Source organism: Nannobrachium achirus (assembly GCF_963921795.1).
Source record: "Nannobrachium achirus genome assembly, chromosome: 15".
NCBI classification, from domain to species: Eukaryota; Metazoa; Chordata; class Actinopteri; order Myctophiformes; family Myctophidae; genus Nannobrachium; species Nannobrachium achirus.
Genome location: NC_137822.1, coordinates 56,031,593 through 56,052,571, shown reverse-complemented (window position 1 = coordinate 56,052,571; position 20,979 = coordinate 56,031,593). Strand labels below are relative to the sequence as shown.

At 42.9% G+C, this 20,979-nt stretch overlaps 1 protein-coding gene across 1 annotated transcript in view; it reads right to left on the bottom strand.

The window, feature by feature from the left end:
- Positions 1–508: 508 nt before the first annotated feature.
- Positions 509–20,979, bottom strand: part of LOC308299101 (SH3 domain-binding protein 2-like) — a gene marked incomplete at both ends in the record, with an annotated part of 45,583 nt that continues 25,112 nt past the window's right edge. Inside the window, 9 exons of the mRNA XM_080742825.1 lie at positions 509–658; positions 2,662–2,721; positions 3,239–3,311; positions 4,367–4,422; positions 5,685–5,793; positions 9,235–9,619; positions 10,616–10,816; positions 11,443–11,727; positions 12,384–12,476. Coding sequence (XP_080598951.1) covers positions 509–658; positions 2,662–2,721; positions 3,239–3,311; positions 4,367–4,422; positions 5,685–5,793; positions 9,235–9,619; positions 10,616–10,816; positions 11,443–11,727; positions 12,384–12,476 — 1,412 coding nt within the window. The remainder of the gene's footprint in view (positions 659–2,661; positions 2,722–3,238; positions 3,312–4,366; positions 4,423–5,684; positions 5,794–9,234; positions 9,620–10,615; positions 10,817–11,442; positions 11,728–12,383; positions 12,477–20,979) is intronic.

The following is a 20,979-nucleotide window of genomic DNA, read 5'->3' as shown; positions in this document are numbered from 1 at the left end:
CAACTAGGGGTTCAGAGTCTTGCTCAAGGACTCTTCGACACTAACTCTTGAGGAGCCCGGGATCGAACTGGGAACCCTTCTGGAACCCTCCATGTTATAATGACGGTTTCTCTACCCCTGAGCCACTGCCGCCCCTAAAGCTAAAATTAAAGTGTTTACAACGTTTTATGGCTTGCCTTGTTCACACGAGGAATGTGTTCATCATAGATTCAATGCTGGTTCCTTCTTCTCTGTCTTCGAAGTGCAAATGTACAAAAATACAAAAAAGCGAGTAGCTTAGTTTGTTCAGTTTTTTTCCTTCACAAAAACAATCTTCCGGTTACTGGCCGAGTGATCCGTGACAGGATGGAGAATGTTCATAGCCGCACAGCAAAATCTTTAATTTATCCATTTATTGAATCCCTTTGTAACTCTGAGACCGTGTAACCAAATGGACCATTTGATTACATGTATACACTCTCAGAGTTAGAAGGACTCCCAGGATTGTGCGGTGCAGGGTTCGGGGGGGTCACCTAGGCTTTAGATAAGGCTGTGTGTATCCATAAGGCTGCTGTAAACAGAGGGATCCGTGGTTGGGCAGAGGGTGGCTGTGGTAGTGTTCAACCAGCGCGTCCAGAGATGGGAACCTGAAGTCACCGTCCAGAAACACCTCCTCCTCCTGTAACGACACCACAAAAGACACGGTCAGGGTTCCCACGGTCATGAAATTCCTGGAAATATTTTGAAATTAGAAAAATGTTTTTCCAGTACTGGAAAAGTTTTGGAATTGATCAAGGGTCCTGGAAGGTCCTGGAAAAAATAGCTATGCATTGTCTTTGGTTATTGATTTTGTTAATACCTCTGAAATGACAAATTAAACATTGGCCAAATTGTCAAATATTAGAGGCAGAAATTGTGAAAATAGCCGATCTACATGCTCACAACGCCTCGCGCTGCGAGGCGTTGTGAGCATGTAGATCTGCTATTTTCACAATAGAAACGTGTTATACAAAATTCCTCAACTCTTAGTGCTCATCAGTTAAAATATGATTATTTCGGGGGTCACAGCCTGAAAAGGTTGAGAACCACAGCCATACACTACCTGTCTTTGGGCATTGCGCATAGGAGTAAGCGACTTGTTATTGAGCTGAATTATTGTTATATATGCTATATAAAGTTTTGGAAATTAATTGGTAAAAATGTGTGGGAACTAGAGATGCGCGGATAGCGGTTTTAGCCGCGGTGGACCGCGGTGATCCGCGGTGCAGTCGGATTTGGATCAATCAAATATAATTATTAATTAATTTCGGATATCCGCGGATGAAATAATGCAGGAAATAAATTATGGCCTAATATCTAGGTATGCTTGTGTCTGTGTTAGTGTGTGTTATTTTGTATACTTTGTAAAGTAACCATCATTTTTCATGAGGCAATGTGCAGTCCATGATAAAACTAAACAGCTGTGTCCACTTAAACGGCATCACGGCATGCATCGTCGCACTCATCATTACCTCTTGTTGCGCTGCGCTTAAAAGTGAATCTCTCCATAGTCCATATTGTAAAGTAGTCTACTGTACAGTAGGTAAGTTAAACTTCCCACTAAGTTGTGTTTGTTCCTCTCGCTTTCGCTCTCTCCCTCGCTCTCTCTTTCTCTTGTGTGTCTGACTCTGTCTGCCTGCATGTCTGGTTGGTCTGCATCGACGCACAGCACCGACTCCAAAAAAAAAAAAAAGAAAGAAAAAAAGACGAACGGAGACATTCCGTAGGCTAGATCAATGCATTTCTGTGATCGCACAACTAAGAAAACTAACAGCAGAACACCAGAAAATAATATTAGCCTAATAATAAGGGTAATAATAATAATAATACTTTTGAAGTTGCGGATGAGGATGGTGCGGATTTATAAATTGGATGATATAATTAATGCGGTTGGATAATGGGCGGATAATGAATTTGCGCGGATGGATTCGGATGACTTCAGAAGCCTATCCGCGCATCACTAGTGGGAACCCTGCACGGTCGTCATTCAACTATGACCTTGTCACTGGTGCACAGGCCCGTGCACACATAGACCCTGCCCCTTTACTCGTCTGTAAAAAGTGCCCCCTCCACACCACCAATGCAGTTTTTACTATGGTGAAAGAAATGCAAATGCCCCTCTTTCCATGCCATACCTGAAGGCAGCATTCAAGAGAATTGCCTCTCCTGAACGTGAATGCTTAGTTTAGTTTGGTATCAAGTACCGAAAATAGCCGACCACCAAGCTCTGCGACGTGTTGTGAGCTTGGAGGTCTGCTATTTTCGATATTTTCACCAAAAGGCTGTTTTAGAAATCTCAGCCCCTGCCTCTCTTAACATTCTCTGCATGTCCCTGCTGGTGCACATTATGCATTTACAGTTATTCATCACCTCTTGAACAATTTCCCCCCAATGAAGTGAATCCAGCCCATATTGATGTGATGAGATTTTCCTTTAAGCCCATATGTCTGGTACCTCATGCTGTTTAGATTTGTGTCTAATGAAGTGTTAGGAAAGCAGAGAGGGACACGGTGTAGGGGACTCCAATGTGTTGTAGTACACTGAAGGTGCTGTGTGTGTGTGTGTGTGTGTGTGTGTGTGTGTGTGTGTGTGTGTGTGTGTGTGTGTGTGTGTAGATATACTGTATGTAATTCTGTTTCTTACCTCCTGAAACATTCTGTAGTTTCTAGATTTTCCCAGACTCTCATCCCAGACAACTAACACCTGGTAAACACAGAGTGAAAAAATAGGTTTTATTGATGTTGCATTACCGCTCAAACTTCATAACTATACCATGGATCTTCAAAAGGGGGTCCGGGACCCCTAGGGGTCCTCAGAGTTGCTACAGGAGGGGAGCAACTTAAGGTCTTTTTTTTTATTTTCACATGAACCCTAGCATCCCTATTCTGGTGGAACAGCAGCCGAAAATGGCAGATCTACAAGCTCAGATCAGCAATTTTTGGTGAAGAGGTTAAGTAAAGTGTGAAAAATGAGCAGACCAAGAACAGAGCCAACGGTCAAGTTTACAATGTATTGAGTGAATGAATATTTATCATGAATCTAACTGATATAGAAACGCCATCTATGAAATCTATGATATTGTTTAGCACAATAGCAACACAATATCATTACAATAAATGTAGGTGGGGGGGTCCCTGCTTCATATATCTCTAACCTAAGGGGTCTTTGGCCTGGAAAACAATGAGGACCCCTTCTGTAATAGAGTAGAGTAGAATATTACCTTGGGTGTTCTAGTGCCTTTCCTGATGCCATACAAGCCGTCCCGCGGAGAGTTGGGACACTTTAGGAACAACCTGGAGGACATCATCATCATCATCATCATCATCATCATCATCATACAGTTACATACTCAGCTATTGTACAGTGGTGGGAAAAGTACTCACATTCTTTACTTAAAGCTATACTGTGTAAGATTCTCAACTAGTGGTCAGTAGCCATATAGCAAACCGCGGTCGCGTTCGCGTCTTTCGCCCGTTTTTCGTACCTTCACACCCCCGCGTCTGCCTCCACAACGCCGAGAGCTATCTTTAGAGGGGTCCCTGGTTCCTGTGCGTTCAGGCATTCCGGAGAAACGGACTATTTCACCCTGCCTGGTAGGCGAGAATTACCTTTTGAGTAAAGAGACACACGGGCGACTACAAATATGGCGACCCCACTTCAAGATGCGCTGCATTGGCCGGTAGTGTACCATGTGTGCATGATCGGCGATGTGATTGGGCAACGTATACACAACGTATACAGATGATGCAGATTACGTAATCATGGCGCGAAATTCTCCCCCCCTCACGGCTCATAGAAAACATATAAAGAGAAGGCTTCAGAAGCTGAAAATAACGGAGTGGGTGTTCTAAAACTTTAGCGATTTAACAGTTAGGACAATTTTAAGATTTGTTTTATAAAAAAAGTTACATAGTAAAACTTTAAGTAAAAGTATCAATACTGCAATGCAGATACTCAGTTAAAAGTAGAAGTCCAGTATTCAAAATCTAATTAAGTAAAACTACAAAAGTATTGGTACCAAAATGTACCTAAAGTACCAAAAGTAGAAAGTATTCATTGTGCAGAAGATTCCATTTCAGAAATTTCAAATGTATAAAAATCTTTAGAAAAGAGCAGATCTACAAGCTCACAATGGGTTGATCGGCTATTTTCAAATGGCCAAAATATATATAGAGCTAAAGTAGTTAATATATGTTGAAAAAATCTGCAAAGTAACTAGTAACTAATGTGCTCAAATACATGTACTGGAGTAAAAGTACAACATTTAGTTACTTTACACCACTGTTGTATATCCTGGGTCTAGGTCGTTGTCAAGGGACTATTGTCAATAAATGAAATAAAGTGTTACCTTTCAACATCGCCAGTGTCAGTTGTGTCGATGAACACAGATTCTGGTAGGTGGACCTGCCGATAAAATAATAATAGTAGTAAATAAAATACAAAAATATGAATTGACAAGCTTGAGCTTGTGATGTCATGTCCTGTTTCCTATAAAAGCCACGTTTGTTCTGCATTTTTGCTTAGTCACCCTGAAGAAGGCATAATGTGCCGCAATGCATTTTTTAATATTCTTGCAATGCATTAGCCCTGAAATAAAGGCTTTTTAACTTTCCCCCAAGAGTGCCTTGGTCTAAACATTTTTCACAAAAATATGAATAACACGCATGCACACACACACACACACACACACACACACACACACGCACACGTGCGCGCACACGCACGCACACACACACACGTTTGCATTTTGTATAGTACAATGCATGATGGTACAGTTACATAAGGTCTGTACTCAATGTTTTGTGATGTATTGTGTGATAAGTCCACTGTATAGTGTATAATAATTATCACTATACAATCAGATACCACTACAAATGGCATACTCACTATACAGTGAACACTATTGGACACAGCCATGGTCTCGCTCAAATCCGATATCTGACAGGAACCCACCCTGTCAAATCCTCAATGTTCATTTAATGCTGAGAGTTTATGAATGTGAAAACAGATCTAACCAAACGTGAAACATGTCACATATCTAAACTCTCAGAGTTACACATGCATACGTGAACACTGAGGAGTTTACTGCACACAAACACCAGTATCAGTCACCTCAATATTAGAGTAGTGTTACCATGGGTGTCGCATCACATTCTGGGCCCTGGGTACTTTAACTATTGAAAAATAGCAGATATACAAGCTCACAGCGCGGCACGAGTGCCGCGCTGTGAGCTTGTAGATCTGCTATTTTTGAAAAAGTCATGAAAATTTGAATATTTCAAATCCTTCTAAGGTTTAAAAAAAAAAAAAAAGGTTTCTATGTCAATGGTGCTCAAACTTCTTCATATGAAGGACCCCCAAAATGATATGTATTTGGCCACGGACCCCCATCTCAAAAAATGTAGTTCCAGGGACCCCCCAGAAGAAAAATTTGAGTTACAAATGTTCGCTGATATTCAAAGATTTGTACACATTTTCACGACTTATAATAGCAGATCAACAAGCTTGCAGTGCAGCTTGTATATCTGCTATTTTTCAATAGCTAAAGTACCGGTATATAAAATAATTAAGGCCCCTCCACCTTGGGCCCTAGTAACCCAGTCCCACTGCCCACCCTCCCCCCCCTCCCCCCCCCCCCCCCCGTGACGCCCTTGAGTGTTACCTACATTTTCATAGTCATCATCGGAGTCTTCCTCCCCGCTGAGTTTGGATTTGGGTTTCTTCTTGTCCTCGTCCCCCAGCGTTCGGAAGCTCTGTCCCTCAGGGGATGCTCGTCTGAAGAAAACACGTGCTTTGATATAGTTATCTGTGTACGGTAATAATTCATTAACCCATTTAGACCTAGAATTATCGAATGCTTTAACCAGTGAAAAATAGCAGATATACAAGCTCACAGCGCGGCACCGAGTGCCGCGCTGCGAGCTTGTAGATCTGCTATTTTTTTTAAATCGTGAAAATGTGTGCAAATCTTTTAATATATGTATTTTCAAACGGAACTTTGTAACTAAAATTTTGCTTCTGGGTGGTCCCTGGAACTAGATATTTTGAAATGGGGGTCCGTGGCCAAATAAATATCATTTTGGGGGTCCTTCACATGAAAATGTTTGAGAACCACTGACATAGTAGTTTCTCAAGAACAGACTAACTGAGCTCCAGTTAAGTGAAAAGGACCTTTTCTTTGACGATGGCTGGCAAGATTGCTGACATATAGAAACATAGGTTTTTCAAAAAATCTTAGAAGGTTTCAAAAGACACTTATAGAATCGGGTCAAAATTCAAATTTTCACGATTTAAAAAAAATAGCAGATCTACAAGCTCGCAGCGCGGCACTCGGTGCCGCGCTGTGAGCTTGTATATCTGCTATTTTTTATATTTAAAGCATAAAATATTGCGTCATATTGTGTTCAGGCCTAAATGGGTTAAAGCACAGAGTTGACAAATGTAATGTTTACTTGTATATTATGGTGTGTATTGTATGTGGTGCATACCACATAACTGACGTGGTACGCGATCATCACTTTTGTATTGACGTATGTGAGCTGCTATTCGGAAATAGCAGATCTACAAGTTTTGCTATTTTCAACGTATTTTGACACATTTTGAAGAGATATACATTTTCGTAAAAAAAAAAAACATGCACACATAGACATCAAAGGGGGCTTGAGCTCCTTCCCTTTTATCCGTCTGTAAAAAGTGCCCTCTCCAGACCATGCATGCAGTTTTTACTATGGTGAAAGAAATGCAAATGCCCCTCTTTCCATGCTATACCCGAAGGCAGCATTCAAGAGAATTGCCTTTTCTTTTCTCTCCTGAACTTGAATGCAGCATTAAAGTTGAGCAACAAAACACAACAAAACACTTGGCAAGGGTTGAACAATGATAATAGCTAAGTTAGTTAGTAGCCTAATAGCTGTTTTTTTCTTTTTCTTAAAAAAAAACTATAATTTAAGAGTAGCCAATAATATTTTTACCCTCTTTTTCTCTCCAATTTAGATCTTATGCTAATCAATTACTTCCCACACACATTTCTGTGTCACTGCTGTTGTATCCTACTGACTCACCTTCCAGTGAGGAGCCCCCACCAGGAGGATGTGGAGCCCAGATTATAACCTGTTAAATTTACCAGTAAGACTCCCTAATCGGGAGATGAGCGACCGTTGGTCGCTTATCTCCACAAATAGGCCAAAAATGTGTTTTTCCAAAATCGTCCTGATGGTGGCACTAGATGGGCCAGATGTGTTTTGATTACATGACTGTAGAGATACTGTGTACCGGTTTGCGTGATTTTAGGGCAAAATCTGTAGGAGCAGGGTCCAAAAATTTGTTTTTCAAAAATCGTCCAGATGGTGGCTCTATATGGGACAGATCCATGTTGATGAGATAAGTGTAGACATACTGTGTACCGAGTTGTGTGATTTAGGCCAAAATGTGTAGGAGCAGTGTCCAAAAATGTGTTTGAAAAAATCGGCCTGATGGTGGCGCTCTATGGGACAGATCCATGTTGATGAAATGAGTGTAGTAGACATACAGTGTAGCGATTTGCGTGATTTTAGGGCAAAATCTGTAGGAGTAGTGTCCAAAAATGTTTTGCAAGAATCGGCCTCATGGTGGCGCTAGAAGAGGGCCATGTGAGAAGCTATTATACATGTCTTGTTACCTAACAATGAACACATTTCAATGAACTTTCAGTATTATTTCTTTTTCACAGTTAAATCAGGGGAGAGCGCGAACGCAGTCCCCCACTACCACAAATTATGCAGTCGAGATTCCCACATTTGGGGAATTCGCAAGTATATCAGCTCAGCCGGAGTGCAATGGCTGAGCCTCAACCTGGGTGAACCACCTTCATGATCATGGTGTCTCCCCTGCCAGGTAAGTATGAGTTGTACATGAAAACATGGAGGAAATGACTGACACTCATAGCAGTCACACTGACGTTTATAGTCACTACAACGTGTTATACTCACCCACACAACACACTACTATATAAATGTATTATTGTAACACAGTTGATGCTAGTTTGGAAGAAATAAGCTACAGTTTGACTAGAATACTTAGTTTTTTGGAATTAGAATCCTGTACCCATGATGCATTGTGGTATCAGCATGGGCAGAGGCATGGTGGAAGAAGCCATTGTGTGAGTCAGGATTGACACCCCTCCCCCTCCTGTCTCAAGACACTGCAAGAGGGGGAGGGGTGCAACTCACACTTTAGCTCACTGTTTCCCAAACAGTTGTATCCTACATTTAGTTTTTTTAATTATCATTCAAAAATATTTCAAAAAACATTCCCAAAAAAGCTATTTTTTAGTTAAAAACAAAATTCATGAAGAAATCACAGAATTTCCATAAATGTTTAAGATGTGGTGAAAATAGCCGATCTACAAGCTTTCACCGCGAAGTGAAGCGTCATGAACTTGTAGATCTGCTGTTTTCACTAGTTTGGGTCCCGGGCAAACATCTATAATTTCTCTTTTGGGTCTCAAGCTAAAAAGTTTGGGAACCACTGCTTTAGGGCTCGAACACGCTGTACGATATTGGAGTGTCGGGGAGTCATCAGATCGTTAGAGTATTTCACACTCCAAGAGTGTCTTTCTTGAAATCGGCTGTCATAATATCGTTGTGGTTTTCACACTATAAGATTGATCGGCGACGAGGGATCACACACTGCAAGATACATCACCAGGATGTGACCTAGACCAGAGACATCTTCATCTTCAACCGCTTATCCGGAATCGGGTCGCGGGGGTAACAGTTAGCCAACCTTTGTTTTTATTCCAATGTCCAACAAAAACGTGAAAGCTTCCCATGGCCATGATACGTGCGTGCAACGAGGCAGGACGCAAATGATTTTCATTCTGTTTCCCTCGCACGCACGCACGCACGCACGCACGTGCTAGATATCTAGAAACGCTCGGGAAGGCATCGCCGAGTTCTATAATCGCGGCCAGATCTTCTCTCAGTGCCTATCACACACAACAAGCAAAAATGATTTGTGTGGATCAGATTTGGATTTATTTTGCAGTAATGTTTGTTGACATACAGTAATTCTATAATCATAGATTGAATATTTTTGTTTTTAATCAGCCCAAATCCAAATCTTATCTAGCTTAAACATTTTGAACTCCCAGCTCTCTCTCTCTCTCTCTCTCTCTCTCTCTCTCTGTTTGTTTGTATGTATGTGTATGTTGACTACTTGTAAGTGACACCAACTTACTGTAGGCTGGTGGTGCTGCCTCCATAGCTGGGCTTGGCCGCTGGCACTGGAGGTTTGGACGTTGGCGGGGGAGGCTTGGGGCCCAGCGGTTTACCGACCCCGCCCGGTTTGTGATGCGGGACGAAGGGCGGCGTCATGGGAAGGTGAAACGGCGGCGGCAGGTGAGGAGACACAGGGGGGTGGGACGGGGGAGGCGGGTGAGGAGAGACGGGCGGCTGGAAGCGTGGCGGGGGCTCCATCCCCCCACTGGACAACCTGGGGGCACCAAATCCCGGGTTGAACCCCGCGAAGTGAGGCGGCGGCGGGAGCCGCGGGCCCGGCTTGGCGCCCGGACCGCCCACCGCTCCGGGACGAACGTTGGCCGAAAGGTGACTCCCCACTACTCCTGCAACGGTTGAATGGGTTCAGGGTTAGTATAGTTAACACACAAACTAACAACAACAAAATAACTTTACCACACAACACAGTAACTAACTGAAACTGCATTGGGTTTACAAAAGAACTATAAAACGAATTAAAATCATAGTTTAGTTTTAGCCTTTGTCACAAATCTTCAAAAACAGCTAAAATTATATGATAAAATGGCAGATCTACATGCTCAAAATGTTTTGCTATTTTGCGTTGACGAGTAAGAGTAATAGGCCAAAGCGTGAATCGGCTTGTTAAGCCTCTATCAGAGTCCAGGGTGTAGAGCTATCCACCGCAAACTTTAGGTGGAATGCTTTCCACCTCAAGTCAGAAAATAAGTGGAGGCCATCATAGTCAGTCATGGTGAAGTCCTATTCACCATGACTGACTGGTCCAGGTCGACCAATCAGTGAACGGGGTGAAGAGCCTATCTGTCTGATAGTAAAAATCACACCCGTGTGAACTGAGCGGTGGTCGTGGGGGGGGGGGGGGGGGGGGGGGGGTGCCTGTGGGTGTGTGTGTGTGTGTGTGTGTGTGTGTGTGTGTGTGTGTGTCTGGCCTGGCCTGAACAACAGCGCCCCTCCCTTAACATGTGTGGTGAAAAAAGGTACTTCAGGCTACATACAGACACGCACACATGCATACACACACGGCCACGTATAGGAGACGGTGTAACCACCGCTCAAAAACAGAGAGATGTGTCGGGACTCGCGGTGGAAAGCTCTTCACCGCGAGGAATGACGTAACGTTGTAGTTTTATGACTCAAAAAGACTACACCGCGGTGGATAGCTCTTATCTGCGGTACCGACTCTGATAGGGGCTTTAAACCACCACTAGTCCTTGTGCTTTCGAACGTATTATTAAGCAGCGCGGCCGTGCTGTGAGCTTGTATATCTGCTATTTTTCAATAGTAAAAGCTTAAAATAATCCTAGGCCTGAAAGGCATTAAAAAAAATCCAAAACAATAATAACCTTGGTTGTGGGTGGACTGTGCGCTGATAGTCAGCCGGCTCTCCACCTGCTTGCAGAAGGGCAGCGTGGCGGGCACGGGCACCGCGGCCGACGGAGGGGGGCCCCGGCCCCCCCTGTCCTGCAGAGACACCCCCATCCTGCCAATGCGCTTGCTGTTGTTGGGGGGCGGCGGGGGGGGAGGCGTCGGGCCGCCGGGCAGGGCTGTGACGATGAGGACATTTTACATGACGATTAGTTGTCACTCAAATAATTGCAATTAACGATTTAAAGAACAACTTTGTTCATATGTTAGATAGTCATTAGAGAAAAGAAAAGATGAGTGTTAAAATGTTTTCATTTACTTCTTTCTATCGTTTTAAGGATTTTAAGGATTTTGATTTGAATGCATGCCCCCAGGTGGCATGCAAGTGGCTAAATATGTCTTTTTAGACCTAATAAGCCCATTCCCAAGATGCACCGCAGTCTTTCATGGGCAGATGTGACTTATGGGGCTGGTGTAAATAGTAACAAAGAAATTGTCAGCTTATTGTGTCCAAAGAGACATATTTAGCCACTTGTACGCATGCCCCCAACCACTGAAATCAAAATACTAAAATCGTAAAATACTAAAATCGAGGAAATAGCCGATCTCCAAGCTCACAACGCGTCGCGATGCGACGCGTTGTGAGCTTGTAGATCGGCTATTTCCACTATTTTCGAAAATGTTTGAAAACATATGAACATGTTTCAACTATGGAAACGATCATGATGATTATGACAAAATAATTGCGATCATGTCAAACAATTGCGATCAGGCGATTATTATGTAGTAATTATGACAGGCGTACCGTTGAGCGACGCCGGCGGCGGCGGCTTCAGCTGCAGGGGAGGGAGAGGCGGGGGCAGGCCCTTCGGGAGGCAGGGGGGAGGGGGGAAGGCGGGGTGAGGGGGTTTCTTGGTGGGCCCCAGGGGGCCGGGGGAGAGGGCGGGGGTCCGGTGGTTGTTGTTAGGCAGGGGGGGAGGCGGCGGCTTGTGGAGGGACAGGCTGGAGGAGGAGGAGTCCGGCGTCCGGTGCTGCGGGAGGGAGGGCACCGGGGGAGGGTGGTACGACGGAGGAGGGGCCACGGGTTTACCTGGTGGCGAGGGGAGGATACATGTAAACTGTAAATGGTGCATTTATATAGTGCCTTATCCAAGGCGCTTTACAGAGATTGAGTGACCGCACTGAATACAAAACACTGATGCTGACCTTCAAAGCAGCCAAAGGTACGGCTCCTCCATACCTCCAAAACCTGATCAACCCCTACAACCCCACCCGTTCACTCAGATCAGCCAACACAGGGATGCTGACAGAACCCTCGCTAAAAGCCCGAGGACAAAAATCCACTCGTCCTAGACAATTTGCCCTCCTAGCCCCCAAACTGTGTAGCAGGTTTCTGAAAAACCTATGTTTCTATGTCAGTGGTGCTCAAACTTTTTCATGTGAAAGACCCCCAACATGATATGTCTTTGGCCACGGACCCCCATCTCAAAATATTTAGTTCCAGGCACCCCCAGGAGCAAAATTTGAGTTACAAATGTTCGCTTTAAAAATACATATATTCAAAGATTTGCACAAATCTTCATGACTTTTCAAAAAATAGCAGATCTACAAGCTTGCAGCACGGCACACGGTGCTGCACAGTGAGCTTGTATATCTGCTATTTTTCAATAGCTAACATTTAATGGGTTAATGAGAGAGTGTGTGTGTGTGTGTGTGTGTGTGTGTGTGTGTGTGTGTGCGTTGTACCTGTGGATGAGGGTGAATAGTCTGTGTCAGGTGAATAGTCTGCGTCAGGTTTTAGGTAGTCTTCCTCTTCATCATCCTCATCATCAACGTAATCTGTAAGCAAAGAGACCATGCATAATATACTATACAAGCTACTAATATTGACTGACAGAATTAAAGCAGGTCATGTTTGGAAATGTAACAGCTGAAATCAGTAATATATCAGTATTCCGGTATTAACCTGCGGGCCGCATTAAGTGAAAGTGGGGGCCACATGTGGCCCCCGGGCCGCCACATGTGGCCCCCGGGCCGCCAGTTGCATGCCAGTTGTATGAAATAGACAATCCTCAAGCTCGCCATGTGATGCATTGTGAGCTTGTAGCTTGTGAAATGGGACATTCTGCATAATGACGTTCTACTTTTGGTATATTTATGTATATTTATGTATATTTTGATGCCAATACTTTTCTACTTTTCCTCAAGTAAATTTTGATTACTGGACGTGTACTTGTCCAACAGAATATTTCTATATTGCTGTATTGATTTTACTTTTGTAAAGACATGCAGAACTTTTCCCACCACTGGAACCCAGATGGTACTGTATTAACAAGTCCTTAAATTGTCACTTTATAAATGTGCATATACCCTCTTAGACACTTAAACTTTATGTTGGTTTGTTTACTGTTGAGTGAGAAAACAATGTTGCACATTAAGTTAATCGTCTGGGACCCACCAAAATAATTTAGGGGGTCCCGACCCACAGGTTGAGAACCACTGCCCTACTTGATCATACTGTTGCGTCACACAAAAGTATCTTTGAGCTTGTAGATCTGCCACTTTGAATTTAAATCCTGGAAAGTAACATTTTTGGACATAGACAGAGATGCACAATACTCAAGTAAAGTACAGATACTGTAATTTGCATTTCTTTCACCATAGTAAAAACTACATTCATGGTCTGTGTGTGTGTGTGTTGGTAAATGTGGTTTAACGGGACAATTGGCCTGAATACACACCACACTAACAGGACATTTTGGATTAGCAGGACAGGACTGGTGTCCTGCTAATTCATGGACAATTCTGAAATAGCAGAAGTGTTTCTATTGGTCTAGAGAGCCCAAATCCACCTTTTTTTTTTGATGTCCTGTTAATACACATACACCCGACTTTTTTGTGTCTGAACAGCGCCCCCATAGGTTGTGTAATGCTACTGCATGTTCATACACAAGCTCATGAATATTCACACACAGTGTATGTTTTGAAGCACCTGATTGGCTGGGTGTCAGAGTCCTGTTAATGCACATACATGTTTTTATGAACATTTCAATGACATAGCATTTTGGGTGAATAACGTTAGTCATAAACACTCTTCAGGGGTCTGCCATTATAATAGCAACACCACAGGCCCCATGTGGCCCCCAGGGGCCCCTGGCTGCCATAAGCACACCGTTGCTCCGATCCACACTAAACTTGGCACACACACCGTTCAGGGGTCTGCCATTATAATAGCAACACCAAGGGCCCCATGTGGCCCCCAGGGGCCCCTGGCTGCCACAGGCACACCGTTGCTCTGATCCACACTAAACTTGATTGTACAAACACCGTTCTGGGGGTCTGCCATTATAATAGCAACACCACAGGCCCCACGTGGCCCCCAGGGGCCCCTGGCTGCCACAGGCATACCGTTGCTCCGATCCACACTAAACTTGGCACAAACACCGTTCAGGGGTCTACCATTATAATAGCAACACAAGGGGCCCAATGTGGCCCCCGGGTGCCCCTGGCTGACACAGGCACACCGTTGCTCCGATCCGCACTAAACTTGATTGCACAAACACCGTTCAGGGGTCGGCCATTATAATAGCAACACAAGGGGCCCAATGTGGCCCCCAGGGGCCCCTGGCTGCCACAGGCATACCATTGCTCCGATCCACACTAAACTTGATTGAACAAACACCGTTCAGGGGTCGGCCATTATAATAGCAACACAAGGGGCCCAATGTGGCTCCCAGGGGCCCCTGGCTGCCACAGGCACACCGTTGCTCCAATCCACACTAAACTTGGCATAAACACTGTTCAGGGGTCTACCATGTTGGTGGTTTGCCACACCATGGGCCTGCAACATGATTTGCATAACATACAGACAATGTTTCTTAATTATACAAATTTAACCAGATATTGCAATTGTTGTATTGTTATTTTGTGTAATAATTAATCAAAACGTCCCAAAAAATCACGTTTATATTAATGTCCATTTTCCAAGTTTGCCAACATTTTAGCTCACTCCAAGGAGGCTATGCATATTTTACAAACCACTCATCCAATTGACTGTACATTTTGTGGTTCTTACATGTTTCTATTTTTTATTAATGAATTGCATTTGTTTTCTTAATGAAAATCTTGGCCGGATTTAAAAGGCATTTTTAGAATCGGCCCCAGGCCTAAATGGATTAATGCAGTGGTTCTCAACCTTTTCAGGACACAACCCCCTACATTAATAATAATAGCAGATCTACATGCTCACGAGGATGTAGATTGGCTATTTTCACAATTTCTGCATAATATTTGTCAATTTGGCCAATGTTTAATTTAAACTGTCACTCTAGAGGTATTAGAAAGTACTTAAACTGTCACTTTAAAAATGTGTAGCTATACAAGTGATGACCATGGTAATCAAATGGCTATTCGCATAACAGGTTTACCAGGCAGGCAGTGAGTGGTGGGCTTGCACATACTCCCCTATTCATATGGATAGGCTACTTTGGTCTAGAGAGCCCAAATCCACCTTTTTTTTTTGATGTCCTGTTAATACACATACACCCGACTTTTTTGTGTCTGAACAGCGCCCCCATAGGTTGTGTAATGCTACTGCATGTTCATACACAAGCTCATGAATATTCACACACAGTGTATGTTTTGAAGCACCTGATTGGCTGGGTGTCAGAGTCCTGTTAATGCACATACATGTTTTTATGAACATTTCAATGACATAGCATTTTGGGTGAATAACGTTAGTCATAAACACTCTTCAGGGGTCTGCCATTATAATAGCAACACCACAGGCCCCATGTGGCCCCCAGGGGCCCCTGGCTGCCATAAGCACACCGTTGCTCCGATCCACACTAAACTTGGCACACACACCGTTCAGGGGTCTGCCATTATAATAGCAACACCAAGGGCCCCATGTGGCCCCCAGGGGCCCCTGGCTGCCACAGGCACACCGTTGCTCTGATCCACACTAAACTTGATTGTACAAACACCGTTCTGGGGGTCTGCCATTATAATAGCAACACCACAGGCCCCACGTGGCCCCCAGGGGCCCCTGGCTGCCACAGGCATACCGTTGCTCCGATCCACACTAAACTTGGCACAAACACCGTTCAGGGGTCTACCATTATAATAGCAACACAAGGGGCCCAATGTGGCCCCCGGGTGCCCCTGGCTGACACAGGCACACCGTTGCTCCGATCCGCACTAAACTTGATTGCACAAACACCGTTCAGGGGTCGGCCATTATAATAGCAACACAAGGGGCCCAATGTGGCCCCCAGGGGCCCCTGGCTGCCACAGGCATACCATTGCTCCGATCCACACTAAACTTGATTGAACAAACACCGTTCAGGGGTCGGCCATTATAATAGCAACACAAGGGGCCCAATGTGGCTCCCAGGGGCCCCTGGCTGCCACAGGCACACCGTTGCTCCAATCCACACTAAACTTGGCATAAACACTGTTCAGGGGTCTACCATGTTGGTGGTTTGCCACACCATGGGCCTGCAACATGATTTGCATAACATACAGACAATGTTTCTTAATTATACAAATTTAACCAGATATTGCAATTGTTGTATTGTTATTTTGTGTAATAATTAATCAAAACGTCCCAAAAAATCACGTTTATATTAATGTCCATTTTCCAAGTTTGCCAACATTTTAGCTCACTCCAAGGAGGCTATGCATATTTTACAAACCACTCATCCAATTGACTGTACATTTTGTGGTTCTTACATGTTTCTATTTTTTATTAATGAATTGCATTTGTTTTCTTAATGAAAATCTTGGCCGGATTTAAAAGGCATTTTTAGAATCGGCCCCAGGCCTAAATGGATTAATGCAGTGGTTCTCAACCTTTTCAGGACACAACCCCCTACATTAATAATAATAGCAGATCTACATGCTCACGAGGATGTAGATTGGCTATTTTCACAATTTCTGCATAATATTTGTCAATTTGGCCAATGTTTAATTTAAACTGTCACTCTAGAGGTATTAGAAAGTACTTAAACTGTCACTTTAAAAATGTGTAGCTATACAAGTGATGACCATGGTAATCAAATGGCTATTCGCATAACAGGTTTACCAGGCAGGCAGTGAGTGGTGGGCTTGCACATACTCCCCTATTCATATGGATAGGCTACTTTAACACCTACTGTAGGTTTCCAGCGGTGACTGTATGTGCATTGTGCGTGTCTCAGGCTACCTGGCTCCATTACTGTGATAGATGAGATTTGTTCAAAGCAAACTTTTAGTTAGCACGCACACATCTAAAGGCGCTCGTGCATGTGACGTCAATAAATGACCGTCAGCCCTGAAAAGAAAACCCCAAAGCAACCACTGGTAGCAGCTCTGCACAGTCATGTATGCTGATCAGCGTAGCTCCTATATACAGTATCACATGACCACATCATGACCATGACATCATGTACAGTACATATGAGTTTAAGTTAACTCCGACATACAGGAGTAGGCAGGCACCCAGGCACCATTTTTACCCTTGGGTAAAAATGCTAATTAAGTTCAAGCCTACAGATCATTTTGGTCACTTTATCATCTAATCAGGCTTTTATGAACACCCTGAACAGTTTTTAATATTTATATATTTGATGTAAATGTTATCTTTCCCCCCAGGCTCAGGGCCTCTCCACATACACACCCATTGTAACTTCAAACTTCATTAAAAACACACACTATTTTTTTCTGGTGACTCATACTACCCTCCTAATACGTGAGCAGGCCGTGTTTTCTCAATAACCCTTTTCATTTATTTGTAATAATTCTTTGGGAAAATTTGAAAAATTAAAATTATTACAAATAAATGAAAAATTGTATCGAAAAAAAACATGGCCTGCTCATGTATTAGGAGGGTAGTATGAGTCACCAGAAAAAAATATAATGGAGTTTGAAGTTACAATGGGTGTGTGTGGGGAGAGGCCCTGAGCCTGGGGAGGCAGACCCATGCAAGGCAGAGTTTTTTTAAATGGAATATCCCTTTAAATCCCGATACTGATTCTAGAATTATTCCTCTACACAGTATTACACAGTATAGGCAAAATTCTTGTGTTACGAATTGTGTGTACATCTTGTAGATCAGTGACTTCACTAGCCTTCAGATACAGTATATGACACCAAATTAGCTTACTACAATTCTACGGTCAAATTATTCTAAATAAGCTTGTGACCTTGACCTTTTATCACTGAACTGTACTGTCTGTACTGTACTGTCTGTACTTTTACTGTACTGTAAAAACAGTGCAGTAAAAGTTTGTTTATCGGTGATGACACTGATTGACAAATTGTAGCATTCCCTGTGGGATCATAAAGCACCAAATAGAGTGTCTCGTTTGGCTTGAATAAAGCATAGCCTTATTAGCCTACTACCAAGGTTGTCCCGAATATGCCATTTCCTCATATGTGACACAATGTTACTATAGTCCGGCCAGTTTGTGCAGTATTTTGATGGAATCGCGCACTTTTTTGCCTGAAATGCTCGGACTACAATCAGTCTAACCTGCTTGATTCCTCCAGACTCAAATCTAATCCTCATCTCCTTGCTTGAGGGAGCAGGGATTTAAAGTTCCTTGAAGTACACAAGTTCCTTGAAGTACACAATAAAGAGGAGCTCAAGTGGGACACAACGCACGTGAGGATAAAGAATTTGCAACTATATTGCTTTTATCGCCTGAAGAGGTTCGGAGTCTAGGCTACTGCATCCTCAGGCTGGACTACAATAGCTCCATTGAGAGTGTTCTGTCACACCTGGATTCGCCCACGAGAATTATTAAAGTTATATCACTGGATTGATCCAGACAGACAAACAGTCTTTTAATTATATAAAAGAAAATAATGTGTGAATTAAATCAAACAAGCCACCTGTCCTGTTCTCTGATTGGCTGTAGCACGTCTCTACTCTCAGTGCTGTCACAACCCATGTTAGGCTTTTAGGTTATAGGACGGCAAAAGGATCATCTGGGCTAGCATGTTGCATTGTGAACCGGGCTTAAGAAATCTGTTATACAATCCGGGATGAGGTGCGTGTGTGCGCGTGTGCGTGGGTGCATCCGGCAGTGGTAGGTCACGTCAGACAGTGGGTAGGTAGGAGTCTATGGCATCTCAGTGATGTCATGATGACTCAGACATGCAACAAATCGGTCATATATCTGCACAAAAAGGGGTAAATTGCCCCCATTGATTACGGAAGGGTACTTTAGAAATCTGAAGATACCCTTACACTTAAACCTTATGCTGTATGTTTACTGTTCAGAGAGAAAGCAATGGTGCACAGTCATTTAGATAATCATCTGGGGACCCCCTCCCCAAAATAATTCCCTGACAAAAAAATAAGCCATGTGCATAGATTACACAGATTATGAGTTCCATTTGGTTCCATTTGTATATAGTCACTAGTAAGACTACCCTAAGCATAAAGTAACACGTAGGATTTACTTTCACACATATTCACAGTATTTAAAGCCTTGCCTTGTACAGACTGCATACAAACAAACCAACTGACTGTGGGGGGAGGGGCAGCTTCTCACTCACACAGTTTTGAGTGAGTGCAGTGAGGGAGATGGGGGATGGGGGATGGGCAGGCAGCACAGGTGAATTTGATCAGTGGCTGATTGCATTGCAAGCTAGTAATCAGCAAGTGGGCTACAGTGGAAAGAATGAGTGAAAGGGTTTCCCTGCACAAGGTGAAATCTTTGAAAAGAGTGGAGGAGAGCTTAACTCAAATTGGTTAACAATCGGCAGACAAACAGGCAGGCAGACAGACAGACAGACAGACAGACAGACAGACAGACAGACAGACAGACAGACAGACAGACAGACAGACAGACAGACAGATAATGTTAATTTAACCTTGCATCATGAGACTTAGTGTTCATTTGGTTCCATTTGTACTGTCAGAGCAGTGTAGATGTTGTTGACTAAAACTATGACGAAAAGTATTTGTCGATTGCATTTCTTTCACTGACAAAAACTAAATAAAAACTAAGCTGTGATGACTAAAACTAAGACTAATTATATTGACAATTTCGTCAACAAAATCAAAACTAGACTAAAACGTTAGGGAGGGACTAGTGGAGTAGAGAGTAATTTTATGTTTGGTTGTTCTCAAGTGTTGCGTGCTGAAAATAGCAGATCTACAAGCTCACAACGTGTCGCGCAACGCGTTGTGAGCTTGTAGATCTGCTATTTTCAGCACACAACCAAGTGTAAAATCACTCATTACGATGCCATCAAGGCCTGCCAAAATACATTTTAGTTGACTAAATGAACTGTAGATTTAGTCGCCTAAAAATGTATGATATTTAGTCGACTAAAATTAGACTAAAACTAAAACTCTTCAGGTCACTAAATTATTACTAAAATTAAATGACATTTTATTCAAAACTAAATCAAAATTTGTTGTCAAAAACAACAGTGTCAGAGTCCCTGGGCCTGAACAGTGGTTCTCAAAGTGGATTCCAACCTGGAATTCACTTTGAGAACCACTGTGTGAACAGAATATGAACATTTTTACATAACAGCATGGTAGCAATATCAGAATAATGATAGTTGACAAAGTAACCATCTTGGTGGTGCCGGTGGTGATAACATTAATATCCAAAGAAAACATTTGCCTTGTCATGGCATGTTCGGGGACATCATGAGCATTTAGCAATACAAAAGATTTGCATTCATTCAACCTTTATTTAATTTCTCGAAAAGATCAATTGAGGGAGATCCTCATTTACTACTTTATTGAAAATAGATGTTTTGATTTATGTAAATGTGGGGGTTTCTGGACTAACGCTGGTATTAAACATAATTCTGGAAAAAGTAGCCTATTTATACATTTGCAGGCAACTGAATAATGGGGATGCAGTAACGCACTGTAGCTTATGAGATACTGCAAATCAATTATCAAATTATAATTGCCATAATTATCCCTTGCAGCTACAAAAATTATGTCATACAACATGTAACTCAACATTAAAGTAGGGCTGGGTGATAAATCTCAGACCTGACTTTCTTTTTTTTTAAGATTAGTTTTTTGGGCTTTTTATGCCTTTATTTGTTAGGATAGTAGACAGACAGGAAATGGGGAGAGAGATGGGGAATGACATGTGGCAAAGGTCGTCCGGATCGGGAATCGAACCGGCGACCTGCATACCTAGACTTGTGGATCTGCTATATTTTAAAGATTCACTTAATTTTTCTTCCTGTGCATTTACCCGCTGGAAAAAACAATGTCATTGCTTAATTGCAGTGCACTTAAAACTGACCCAAAAACAACAAATGTATCGATAATTTATACCTACAATCGACAGGCTGCAGTCTAAGGCAGATTTTGGTT